Source organism: Salvelinus fontinalis, chromosome 14, assembly GCF_029448725.1.
Source record: "Salvelinus fontinalis isolate EN_2023a chromosome 14, ASM2944872v1, whole genome shotgun sequence".
In the NCBI taxonomy this organism is placed as follows: domain Eukaryota; kingdom Metazoa; phylum Chordata; class Actinopteri; order Salmoniformes; family Salmonidae; genus Salvelinus; species Salvelinus fontinalis.
This window is the reverse complement of record NC_074678.1, coordinates 51,477,984-51,491,274: the sequence shown is the minus strand read 5'-3', so window position 1 is coordinate 51,491,274 and position 13,291 is coordinate 51,477,984. Positions and strand designations below refer to the sequence as shown.

The 13,291-nt window shown below is 43.1% G+C and overlaps 1 protein-coding gene across 1 annotated transcript in view; it reads right to left on the bottom strand.

The window, feature by feature from the left end:
- LOC129811096 (adhesion G-protein coupled receptor D2) overlaps nucleotides 1–13,291 on the bottom strand; it is a 158,370-nt gene that overhangs the window by 35,913 nt on the left and 109,166 nt on the right. The window contains exon 24 of the mRNA XM_055862263.1: nucleotides 10,548–10,627. Within this exon, the coding sequence (XP_055718238.1) occupies nucleotides 10,548–10,627 (80 nt within the window). The remainder of the gene's footprint in view (nucleotides 1–10,547; nucleotides 10,628–13,291) is intronic.

Genomic DNA, 13,291 nt, shown 5'->3' with positions numbered 1-13,291 from the left:
GAGCCACCGTAGAGAAAAATATAAGTCATGTCGGCTCACTGCAGATACGACTTCACGTACTGTAGTTCAAATCAAAAACTGTAGCTTACAGGTTCTTAAAAAAGGTCTACACAGGGCCTTCAGAAAGTATTCACCCCCTTGACTTTTCCCACATTTTGTTGTGTTACAAAGTGGGATTAAAATCAACTTGATTTACATTTTGTTCAACGATCTACCCAAAATACATTGTAATGTCAAACTGGAAGAAGAATTTGAACATTTGTAAAATAATTCATGAAAAATGAAATATTACTATATCTTGATTTGATAAGTATTCAACCCCGTGACAATAATTGTTATTATCAATCAAAATTATTTTTAAATCAACAAAGTGCTAATAGAGAAACCCAGTCTAAAACCCCAAACAGCAAGCAATGCAGATGTAGAAACACCTTTGGCAGCGATTACAGCTGTAAGTCATTGTAGGTTAGTCTCTAAGAGCTTTCCACACCTGGATAGTACAACATTTGCCCATTATTCTTTTCAAAATTCTTCAAGCTCTGTCAAATTGGTTGCTGACCATTTTCAGGTCTTGCCACAGATTTTCAAGCAGATTTAAGTCAAAACTGTAACTCTGCCACTCAGGAACATTCACTGTTTTCTTGGTAAGCAACTCCAGTGTAAATTTGGTCTTGTGTTTAAGGTTATTGTCCTGCCAAAAGGTAAATTCATCTCACAGTGTCTGGTGGAAAGCAGACTGAAAAAGGTTATCCTCTAGGATTTTGCCTGTGCTTAGCTCCATTCCATTTATGTTTATCCTGAAAACCTACCCAGTACTTAACGATTACAAGCATACCCATAACATGATGCAGCCACCACTAATTGAAAATATGGAGAGTGGTAATCAGTAATAAGGATGTATGTTTTGGAATATTTGTGTGGAATATTTTTGTTCTTTCAGGCTTCTTTCTTTTCACTCTGTTATATAGGTTAGTATTGTGGAGAAACTATAATGTTGTTGATCCATCCTCAGTTTTCTCCTATCTGTTTTACAGTCACCATTGGACTCATGGTGAAATCCCTGAGCGGTTACCTTCCTCTCCGGCAACTGAGTTAGGAAGGACTCCTGTATCTTTGTAGTGACTCTGTGTATTGATACACCATCTGTAACGGCTGTCGTCCTCCTCATCTGAGGAGGAGAAGTTTGAAGGATCGGAGGACCAATGCGCAGCGTGGTAAGTGTCCATAACGTTTATTTTAAAACATAAACTGAACACTATGAAATACAAAACAATAAATGTGAACATGAACGAAACCGAAACAGTACCGTGAGGCAACAAACACTCACACGGAAACAAACACCAACAAACCAAAAGTGAAACCCAGGCTACCTAAGTATGATTCTCAATCAGGGACAACGATTGACAGCTGCCTCTGATTGAGAACCATACCAGGCCGAACACAAAACCCCAACATAGAAAAACACACATAGACTGCCCACCCCAACTCACGCCCTGACCATACTAAATAAAGACAAAACAAAGGAAATAAAGGTCAGAACGTGACACCATCCAAAGTGTTTATTTAACCCATTTTCAATTCAGTCTGAAAAACAACAAATGAGGAAAAAGTCAAGGGGGTGTGAATACTTTCTGAATACAATTTACATAAAAACATTTGTCAGTTAGCAGACACTTTTATCCAGAGAGACTTACAGTTAGGCTAATGTGTTAGATTATATGGACAAATCAATCATATTTATTTTAGACTTTTTGGGGGAATGGGTGTACTGATTCTAGGAGGAATGCCATATCTTGTAGCCTTAAACAACTTGTAGTTAACAATCATGTTTAAGGCTAATATATACACTGCTCAAAAAAATAAAGGGAACACTTAAACAACACAATGTAACTCCCAAGTCAATCACACTTCTGTGAAATCAAACTGTGCATTTAGGAAGCAACACTGATTGACAATACATTTCACATGCTGTTGTGCAAATGGAATAGACAACAGGTGGAAATTATAGGCAATTAGCAAGACACCCCCAATAAAGGAGTGAATCTGCAGGTGGTGAAGACAGACCACTTCTCAGTTCCTATGCTTCCTGGCTGATGTTTTGGTCACTTTTGAATGCTGGCGGTGCTTTCACTCTAGTGGTAGCATGAGACGGAGTCTACAACCCACACAAGTGGCTCAGGTAGTGCAGCTCATCCAGGATGGCACATCAATGCGAGCTGTGGCAAGAAGGTTTGCTGTGTCTGTCAGCGTAGTGTCCAGAGCATGGACGCGCTACCAGGAGACAGGCCAGTACATCAGGAGACGTGGAGGAGGCCGTAGGAGGGCAACAACCCAGCAGCAGGACCGCTACCTCCGCCTTTGTGCAAGGAGGAGCAGGAGGAGCACTGCCAGAGCCCTGCAAAATGACCTCCAGCAGGCCACAAATGTGCATGTGTCTGCTCAAACAGTCAGAAACAGACTCCATGAGGGTGGTATGAGGGCCCGACGTCCACAGGTGGGGGTTGTGCTTACAGCCCAACACCGTGCAGGACGTTTGGCATTTGCCAGAGAACACCAAGATTGGCAAATTCGCCAATGGCGCCCTGGCTTTCACAGATGAAAGCAGGTTCACACTGAGCACATGTGACAGACGTGACAGAGTCTGGAGACGCCGTGGAGAACGTTCTGCTGCCTGCAACATCCTCCAGCATGACCGGTTTGGCGGTGGGTCAGTCATGGTGTTGGGTGGCATTTCTTTGGGGGGCCGCACAGCTCTCCATGTGCTTGCCAGAGGTAGCCTGACTGCCATTAGGTACCGAGATGAGATCCTCAGACCCCTTGTGAGACCATATGCTGGTGCGGTTGGCCCTGGGTTCCTCCTAATGCAAGACAATGCTAGACCTCATGTGGCTGGAGTGTGTCAACAGTTCCAGCAAGAGGAAGGCATTGATGCTATGGACTGGCCCGTCCGTTCCCCAGACCTGAATCCAATTGAGCACATCTGGGACATCATGTCTCGCTCCATCCACCAACGCCACGTTGCACCACAGACTGTCCAAGAGTTGGCGGATGCTTTAGTCTAGGTCTGGGAGGAGATCCCTCAGGAGACCATCCGCCACCTCATCAGGAGCATGCCCAGGCGTTGTAGGGAGGTCATACAGGCAGGTGGAGGCCACACACACTACTGAGCCTCATTTTGACTTGTTTTAAGGACATTACATCAAAGTTGGATCAGCCTGTAGTGTGGTTTTCCACTTTAATTTTGAGTGTGACTCCAAATCCAGACCTCCATGGGTTGATAAACTTGATTTCCATTGATCATTTTTGTGTGATTTTGTTGTCAGCACATTCAACTATGTAAAGAAAAAAGTATTTAATAAGAATATTTCATTCATTCAGATCTAGGATGTGTTATTTTAGTGTTCGCTTTATTTTTTGAGCAGTGTACACTATATATACAAAAGTATGTGAAAACCCCTTTGAATTAGTGGATTTGGCTATTTCAGGCACACCGGTTGCTGACAGGTGTATCAAATCAAGCACACAGCCATGCAATCTCCATAGCCAAACATTGGCAGTAGAATGGCCTTACTGAAGAGCTCAGTGACATTCAACGTGGTACCGTCATAGGATGCCACCTTTCCAACAAGTCAGTTCGTCAAATTTCTGCCCTGCTAGAGCTGCCACGGTCAACTGTAAGTGCTGTTATTGTGAAATAGGAGCAACAACGGCTCAGCCGCAAAGTGGTAGGCCACGCAAGCTCACAGAACGGGACCGCCGAGTGCTGAAGCGTGTAAAAATCGTCTGTCATCGTTTGCAAGACTCACTACCGAGTTCCAAACTGCCTCTGGAAGCAACGTCAGCACAAGAACTGTTCGTCTTGAGCTTCATGAAATGGGTATCCAAGGCCGAGTAGCCACACACAAGCCTAAGATCACCATGCGCAATGCCATGCGTTAGCTGGAGTGGTGTAAAGCTTGCCACCATTGGACTCTGGAGCAGTGGAAACGCATTCTCTGGAGTTATGAGTCACGCTTCACCATCTGGCAGTCCGACAGACAAATCTGGGTTTGGCGGATGCTAGTAGAACACTACCTGCCCGAATGCAGAGTGCCAAATGTGAAGTTTGGTGGAGGAGGATTAACGGCCTGGGGCTGTTTTTCATGGTTTAGGCTCCTTAGTTCCAGTGAAGGGAAATCTTAACGCTACAGCATACAATGACATTCTAGACAATTCTGTGCTTCCGAATGTGGCAACAGTTTGGGGAAGGCCCTTACCTGTTTCAGCAGTGCCCTGTGCACAAAGCATGGCCCATACAGAAATGGTTTGTCGAGATGGGTGTGGAAGAACTTGACTGGCCTGCACAGAGCCCTGACCTCAACCCCATCAAACACATTTGAGATGAATTGGTGTGCAGACTGCGAAACAGGCCTAATCACCCAACATCAGTGCCCAACCTCACTAATGCTCATGGCTCAATGGAAGCAAGTCCCTGCAGCAATGCACCAACATCTATTTGAAAGCCTTCCCAGAAGAGTGGAGGCTGTTATAGCAGCAAAGGGGTTATCAACTCCATATTAATGCCCATGATTTTGGAATGAGATGTTCGACAAGCAGGTGTCCACATACTTTTGGTCATGTAGTGTACATAATCATATTTATTTATTTAGTTTGTCTTTTTGTAGACACCTCATTCTGTCCCAAAATGGTTGGGGGGGAAATTACATGACATAATACAGCATTACTGCATGACATTGTACGAGTGTACATTGGGAATATTGTAATCACGTTGCTGGTCAACACTCATTACGTGTGGAAGAAGGACGCACCAAAACTAAATAAATGGCAAATTAATTCTATGTGAGGTGCACCATATCAAAGCAGGATTTATGTGTGTGTGCGTTTGTCTGTGCATGTAAAGTGCATTCAGAAAGTATTCAGACCCCTTCCCTTTTTACAATTTTTGTTACGTTACAGCTTTATTCTAAACTGGATTAAATAATGTTTTTTTCTTCAACAATTTACACACAATACCCCAGAGTGACAAAGCAAAAAAAAAAAGTTATTTAATTAAATTGATTGAACATGATTTGGAAATGCACACACCTGTCTATATAAGGTCCCACGGTTGACAGTACATGTCAGAGTTAAAACCAAGCCATGAGATCGAAGGAATTGTCCATAGAGCTCAGAGACAGGATTGTGTCGAGGCACAGATCCAAAATATTTCTGCAGCAATGAAGGTCGCCAAGAACACAGTGGACTCCATCATTCTTAAATGGAAGAAGTTTGGACCCACCAAGGCTCTTTCTAGAGCTGGCCGCCCGGCCAACCTGAGCAATCGGGGGAGAAGGGCCTTGGTCAAGGAGGTGACCAAGAACCTGATGGTCACTTTGACAGAGCTCTAGAGTTCCTCTGTGGAGATGGAAGAATCTTCCAGAAAGACAACCATCTCTGCAGCGCTCCACCAATCAGGCCTTTATGGTAGAGTGGCTAGACGGAAGCCACTAAAAGGCACATGAAAGCCCGCTTGGAGTTTTCCAAAAGGCATCTAAAGGACTCTCAGACCATGAGAAACAAGATTATGTGGTCTGATGAAGCCAAGATTGAACTATTTGGCCTGAATTCCAAGCGGTCACGTCTGGAGGAAACATGGCCCCATTCCTACGGTGAAGCTTGGTGGTGGCAGCATCATGGTATGAGGATGTTTTCAGTGGAAGGACTGGGAGACCAGTCAGGATCGAGGGAAAGATGAATGGAGCAAAGTACAGAAAGATCCTTGATGAAAACCTGCTCCAGAGAACTCAGGACCTCAGACTGGGGTCCTTAGGGTCACTTTCCAACAGGACAACGACCCTAAGCACACAGCCAAGACAAAGCAGGAGTGGCTTTGGGGAAATCTCTGAATGTCCTTGAGTAGCCCAGCCAGACTTGAACCCGATCGAACATCTCTGGAGAGACCTGAAAATAGCTGTGCAGTGACGCTCCCCATCCAACCTGACAGAGCTTGAGAGGATCTGCAGAGAACAATGGGAGAAACTCTCCAAATACAGGTGTGCCAAGCTCGTAGCGTCATACCCAAAAATACTTGAGGCTGTAATCACTGCCAAATGTGCTACAACAAAGTACTGAGTAAAGGGTCTAAATGTGATATTTCGTTTTTTTAAATATTTAATACATTTGCAGAAATATCTAAAAAACTGTTCTTGAGTTGTCATTACGGGGTATTGTGTGTATTTAATACATTTCAGTATAAAGCTGTAATGTAACAAAATGTGGAAAAAGGTCTGAATACTTTTGGAATGCACTGTATATTCAGGTAACTGCCAAAGTAAAGGAAACACTTGAGTAAATGAGGGTTACAAAGTATATTGAAAGCAGGTGCTTCTACACAGGTGTAGTTCCTGAGTTAATTTAGCAATTAACCTCCCATCTCTTAGAGAGATACCCAGTCGCCCATTATTTTATATACCATACTAGAGTAAGTGACTTTGAAAGAGTGGTCTCAAAGGACCATATGGGGTTTTGTGTTTGTGTGTGTTTGTTTGTCTGTGTCTCAGTCACCATATCTCAAACCAGAGATTCAGGAGTGGTGCCTGAGTGTTTTCCATCAACAAAACACCAAACTATGGAATTTCTCGTGGAAGAATGGTATTGCAACCCTCCAATAGAGTTCTAGACACGTGTAGAATCTATGCCAAGGTGCGTTGAAGCTGTTCTGGTGGCTCGTGGTGGCCAAACTTTACATTCGTGTTTCCTTTATTGTGGCAGTTACTTTACCTACTCTTGACACTGTAAACTATGAAAACACTGGACATTACTGCACAGTGGGATATTTTCACCACAGCTGATCAGAACAAATCCTAGAACAGGATATCCGATTGGACAATTCTGCTTGTCAAGGCACCATCTCCACGGGGACAGCCAACCAGGTCTCAGACCCACCTCTTTTCCAACCAAAGAAATTCTTAACCTTGAACCATGAGTGGTGAGAAGCCTCTGGCTCTTGTATACAGGTTGAACTGATTCACACCTCTGGGAAAGGGCCTATTTCCCCATGTAACCTCTGGTGTGAACTTAATTGTGTGTACTTAAGTATTAGGTTTCAGGTCACGCCAGGCACCACAGAGAAACGGACAAGTTCAAACAGCCATACACACTTCACATGGATCGAGTGGACCACCCAAATGAAACCCAAACCAAACAGAGCAAAGGGGCCAAAGTCAAGCATGATCATATCAGAAATGGGACAGTAACCGTTTCTACGCTGCCCTGGACATACACACACCTACACTGCACAATCAGCTAGAAACACACACAGCACTATCCACAGGACACACACAGAAACACACTGGGTTAGCAAGGGATGAAAGACAGTGATGTGACTACTGATGCTCTCCCACCACTGTCCACCAGGGGGCCTATAGTACAGTGGTACAGTATGTCTGATGTGGGCTCTGTCCTCTTTATTCCTCCCTGTAACTATCACAATCTATATTCAAATCAAACTGCAACTTTTGCCTCATTGTTTGTCGTTGCGTTTGTTTGATCTGTTTTCACAGCATTACATCAGTGTCTGCTGAAATGGGCAACCGATTCCCTATGTAGTGCACTGCATTATGGTGCCATTTAGGAGGCATGTATGTGGAGGCGTCCCACACGGCATGCCCTAGTCCAGGGTTCTCCAACTGGCGGCCAGTGGGTAGTTTTATTTGGCCTCCCAAGTTTTCTGAGCAAAAAAAAATATATATATTTTTTGGTGTTGTTGTGAATTTTCATTGTTGGACATAAAAGATTGTAAAAACACCCGAGAAATCAGCTCCAAGTGATTTGAATTTTGGAAATCTGTTCCCGTATTCCCACGCATAATAGAGATATGTGATCGTATACAAACGTAAGGAAAGGTTTGAAATGATTGTGTTTTAGTCAAATGTTATATCTGTTTGGGCTTCTTGTGGTCTATTTGCAGTCTACAAATGATTTGTAATTATGTTCCAGCCCCCCGACCGTCCACTGAAGAAAAAAATTGGCCTGTGGCTGAATCTACTTGGTGATCCTTGCCCCAGTCAGTCAGTAACTTAAAGGGAAGGTAAAAACGACTCGCTTGCTTCAGTACAGAGGACCAAAAGTCAATGTCTGAGTCAAAGTAGATGGCCTGTTCTCTGGGGCCATAAATATCAAGATTTTGAGAGTAGGAGTGCTGATTTATGATCAGTTATGCCTTTTAGATCACAAGGAATACGATTATGTGGACAGAGTAGACCTGATCCAAGATCAGCACTACTACTCTGAGACGCTTGATACATATGTCCCCTGTACTGCTCTGTACATACACCAGTTGGACCTTAGCTACTCAGCCCCAAGTTATTCACCTTACATTAGGCCTCACACTGACCTCCAGCACAGAGGCTTGCGATGCTGACTGAGGACCTCCGGTAGGATCAGACAACAGCAGAGAGAAGGGAGGGAAAGGGGGAGACAGTAGACAGGGGAAGACATGGGAGACGGGGAGGACATGGGAAACCTACTAGTAGGGTCAGAGACCAGGGTGAAAAGAAGGGGGAGACAGAGAGAGGGAGAGGCAGACATGGGGAGGACCTGCAATATGGTAAAAGTGGTGGGGATTGAGTAGGGGAGGACAGGCGGGAGGGAAGGAAGGGGAGAGAGAGAAGGGGGAGACATGAAAATATTGGGGGAGGTTGTGGGGAATTAGTAGGGGAGGACAGGAGGGAGGGAAAGGGGCCGAGGTGGAGACTAAAACATTACTGGGCTGCCCTGAATACAGTAGCGCTCTATAGTAATCATCTGGCCTGGAGCTCAAGCTGTTTTTGTCTTGGGTTCAAAGGTCAAATGCCACAGCCTGACCTCCAGTGTTTAGCCTGTTAGAAAGCCCAAAAGGCCCAGAGGAGGGAGTGACAGATCTAAAAGTGGTGTGTATGTACAGTGCATTCGGAAAGTGTTCAGACCCCTTGACTTTTTCCACATTTTGTTACATTACAGCCTTATTCTAAAATGGATTAATTTGTTTTCTTATCAATCTACACACAATACCTCATAATGTCAAACAAAAACAGGCTTGTAGAAAATGTAGCAAATTTCACACAAAAAAAACGACTGAAGTATCATATTTACATAAGTATTCCGATATTTTATCCAGTACTTTGTTGAAGCACCTTCGGCAGCGATTACAGACCCGAGTGTTCTTTGGTATGACGCTACTTCTCTAAAGATCCTCTCAAGCTCTGTCAAGTTGGAGGGGGAGTGTTGCTGCACAGCTATTTTTAGGTCTCTCCAGAGATGTTCGATCGGGTTCAAGTCTGGGCACTATTGGTTAGAGCCTGTAAGTAAGCATTACACTGTAAGGTCTACACCTGTTGTATTCGGCGCACGTGACAAATAAACTTTGATTTGATTTGGCTGGGCCACTCAAGAACATTCAGAGACTTCCCCGAAGCCACTTCTGCGTTGCCTAGGCTGTGTGCTTAGGGTCGTTGTCCTGTTGGAAGATGAACCTATGCCCCAGTCTGAGGTCCTGAACACTCTGGAGCAGGTTTTCATCAATGATCTCTCTGTACTTTGCTCCGTTCATCTTTCCCTCGATCCTGACTAGTCTCCCAGTCCCTGAAAAACATCCCCACAGCATGATGCTGCCACCACCATGCTTCACCGTAGGGATGGTGCCATGTTTCCACCAGATGTGATGCTTGACATTCAGACCAAATAGTTCAATCTTGGTTTCATCAGACCAGAAAATCTTGTTTCTCATGGTCTGACAGTCCTTTAGGGACCTTTTGGCAAACTCCAAGTGGGCTGTCATGTGCCTTTTACTGAAAATGGGTTTCCGTCTGGCCGCTCTACCATAAAGACCTGATTAGTGGAGTGCTACAGAGATGTCCTTCTGAAAGGTTCTCCCATCTCCACAGAGGAACTCTGGAGCTCTGTCAGAGTGACCATCGAGTTCTTGGTCACCTCGCTGACCAAGGCCCTTCTCCCTCGATTGCTCAGTTTGGCCGGGCGGCCAGCTCTAGGAAGAGTCTTGGCAGTTCCAAACCTCCTCCATTTAAGAATTATGAAAGCCACTATGTTCTTGAGGACCTTCAATGCTGTGCCTCGACACAATCCTGTCTCAGAGTTTTACAGACAATTCCTCCTCATGACTTGGTTTTTGCTCTGACATGCACTGTCAACTGTGGGACCTTATAGACAGGTGTGTACTTCTCTAAATCTTGTCCAATCAATGGAATTTACCACAGGTGGACTCCAATCATGTTGTAGAATCATCTTAAGGATGATCAATGGAAACAGGATGCACCTGAGCTCAATTCCGAGTCTCATAGCAAAGGGTCTGAAGTGTTATGTAAATAAGTTTAAAAAAAATTACAAACATTTCTATAAACCTGTTTTTGCTTTGCCATTATGGGGTATTGTGTGTAGATTGATGAATAAAACAAACATTTTTATCAATTTTAGAACAAGGCTGTAAAGTAACAAAATGTGGAAAAAGTGAAGGGGTCTGAATACTTTCCGAATGCACTAAATGTGTATGTGTACAGTATGTGTGCTATTACCATTCTGGGGATCAAGGCACCTGTAGCATGACTGTGGGAATCCTTTAGGCTCTTTGGGACACAAGGAATGGACAGCTGACCTGAAGGAAACAGACACACACACACACACACACACACACACACACACACACACACACACACACACACACACACACACACACACACACACACACACACACACACACACACTGTCAGTTTGTCTGGTTCACCTACCTCTCACATCACTCAGCCAAGGAGTTTTGAAAACATGTGTTATCTAATATATTGGAGTATTACAATTAACAGTGATTTGATAAGTAAAAAGATAAGATAATTGTTCTTTCAGTCTACGCCAGACGTAGGCAACCCTGTTCCTGGAGTACCGCAAGTACTGCACGATTTTTTCCCAACTAGGCACCACACCTAATTCAGTGATCGCCTGAATCGAACACACCGGGTCGTCCAAACATGAAGTGCCTGCGGCACTCGAGGACTAGTGTTGCCTAGCCCTGTTTCCTCGCTGTAAAAAGTAATACAACAGTAAATAAGTAATGAAGACATCCCACATTTTTTTATCCTATAAACCGTTTCTAAATTAACACAATTTCCTTAATTTGTCTCAACATAGATCGTTTCGATGATATAAGTGTGATTGTCATTTTTACGTCCTTGTTATTTAACAATATTGTAATACAACAAAAATGTTGCCAGTTAAAACAGAAATGCATTTAGACAGTTACTGTGTTCACTTTTCATTGATTTAGACGTCAAGAAATAGCTTTAAATCAAATCAAATCAAATGTTATTTGTCGCATGTGCCGAATACAATTATTGTAGACTTTACCATTAACTGCTTTTTTTACGAGTACTTTTCCAACAATGCAGTTAAAAAGTAAGAAAATGTATGAATAGATAAAAAATTAAATAGTAACACAATAAAATAACGAGGCTATATACAGGAGTACCGGTACTGAGTCAGTGTACTGGGGTACGAGGTAGTTGGGTGTGTCACGAGCGTCGTCTTGAAAATGACCGGACTAAGGTGCAGCGTGGTTAGCGTACATTTTCCTTTATTTTTTAAATGTCGCCAACAAAACAATAAACAACAAAAGCGAACGTGAAGCTCCGTAAGGCTATACATGCATAAACGAAGAAAACAACCCACAAATGAGAAAAGGAAAAAAAGGCTGCCTAAGTCTGATTCCTAATCAGAGACAACGATAGACAGCTGTCCCTGACTGAGAATCCTACCCGGCCAAAAACAAAGAACCAGAAAGCAAAGACTTTCCCACCCGAGTCACACCCTGACCAAACAAACATAGAGAATAAAAAGATCTCTACGTTCATGGCGTGACAGGGTGATTGATTGAGGTAAATTGAATGTTGAATTTAAAAGTACATTGAGGGTTGAATTATTAGGGCCCTATAAAATCTGTTTAGTTTTTTCCTCTCCAAACTCCATTTAATTTTTTCAGGTTTCAGTTTTTCAACAACAAAAATAAAGATAGAAAAACGCCCACATTGGATTTTGCATGTCCACAACAATACTTTAAACCACATCAGGAGACCACTTTTGAGGTCTGGGATTATTATTTGTTTTTTTTGGCTGTAGTTACCCCAGCCAGATGCTATTGTTAGATTAGCTATGTTTCTGTAGTGCTCTTGTGATTGCAGAGTGGACACTGGATTGATGCAAATAATCATAATATCATTCTGCCAGGTACCCATAGTGGTTAACATCTAATTGAGAAGGTTTTTGGAAAAGCCTTTCCATCTACCAGAAGACGGTTGTCATTACACTAGCATCATCGTTAATGGCTACACAGTGGTAGACAAACGCGCACTCACTCTTCAGGAAGTTGAAGGAAAATACGAGTCACTGATGCATAATGTTCAGGTATTACGAAACTCTTGGGCAATTTAATGCATTTTCGAACAAGTTCAACACATTTAGTAGTTTTCCTACTTCCTACTCAATACATTTTTGAATACTGTTGAATTCTGTTTTAATGTCTGGATTCCATGATTCGATATTTGTTCATGGCAACGCAGATTTTACAGGGCCCTATATTATTATGGAGGAACATGTGTTTGGGACATTTCATTCCAAGAGTGAATTAAATTACAAACAGGAAAGTGTATTTATGAGGAAATGATCACTGTTGACCACAATGGTCACTTCAGATAAGGATATTGTCTGAATGGCCTGGGGTGGTCTCGTGGTCTAAGCCGCTGCCTCTGAAACGCCACTGAGAGCATGGTTCGATTCCGGATCACTTCTATTTCAGCACACACTCTCTTATCTATTCTATCTGATTTGGACTTCCATTGACCTCTACTGAAGTGACACAAAGTAACAACTTTTCTTCAATTCAGTTTGCACATTATTATCCATCCCTGGATATTTTGGTTCTTGTGCTTCAATAAAAAGTATTTTTGAAGCAATCTGGAGCAACACACACACACACACACACACACAATTGTGGAATGTCATACAGTATACTTGTATGATACTCCGATACTTTTCACTGTAATGCCATGGGAACCGTAGCATGCTAAATCAACAGGCATAGTTCCACCACGAGGGAGGCCTCCGCGGTCCCACGTCTCTGTTCACACCGCTTTACAAACATACTAAACATGGAACCACTTGGACTGTTTGGGGAAGAAAATATTTGTGGCCCTCCCTTGGGTATTACAAGTAGAGGCTTTTGTAATAAGGAGATTCTTTCCTATTTAAAAATATTAGCAAAAATTGCCAAAAG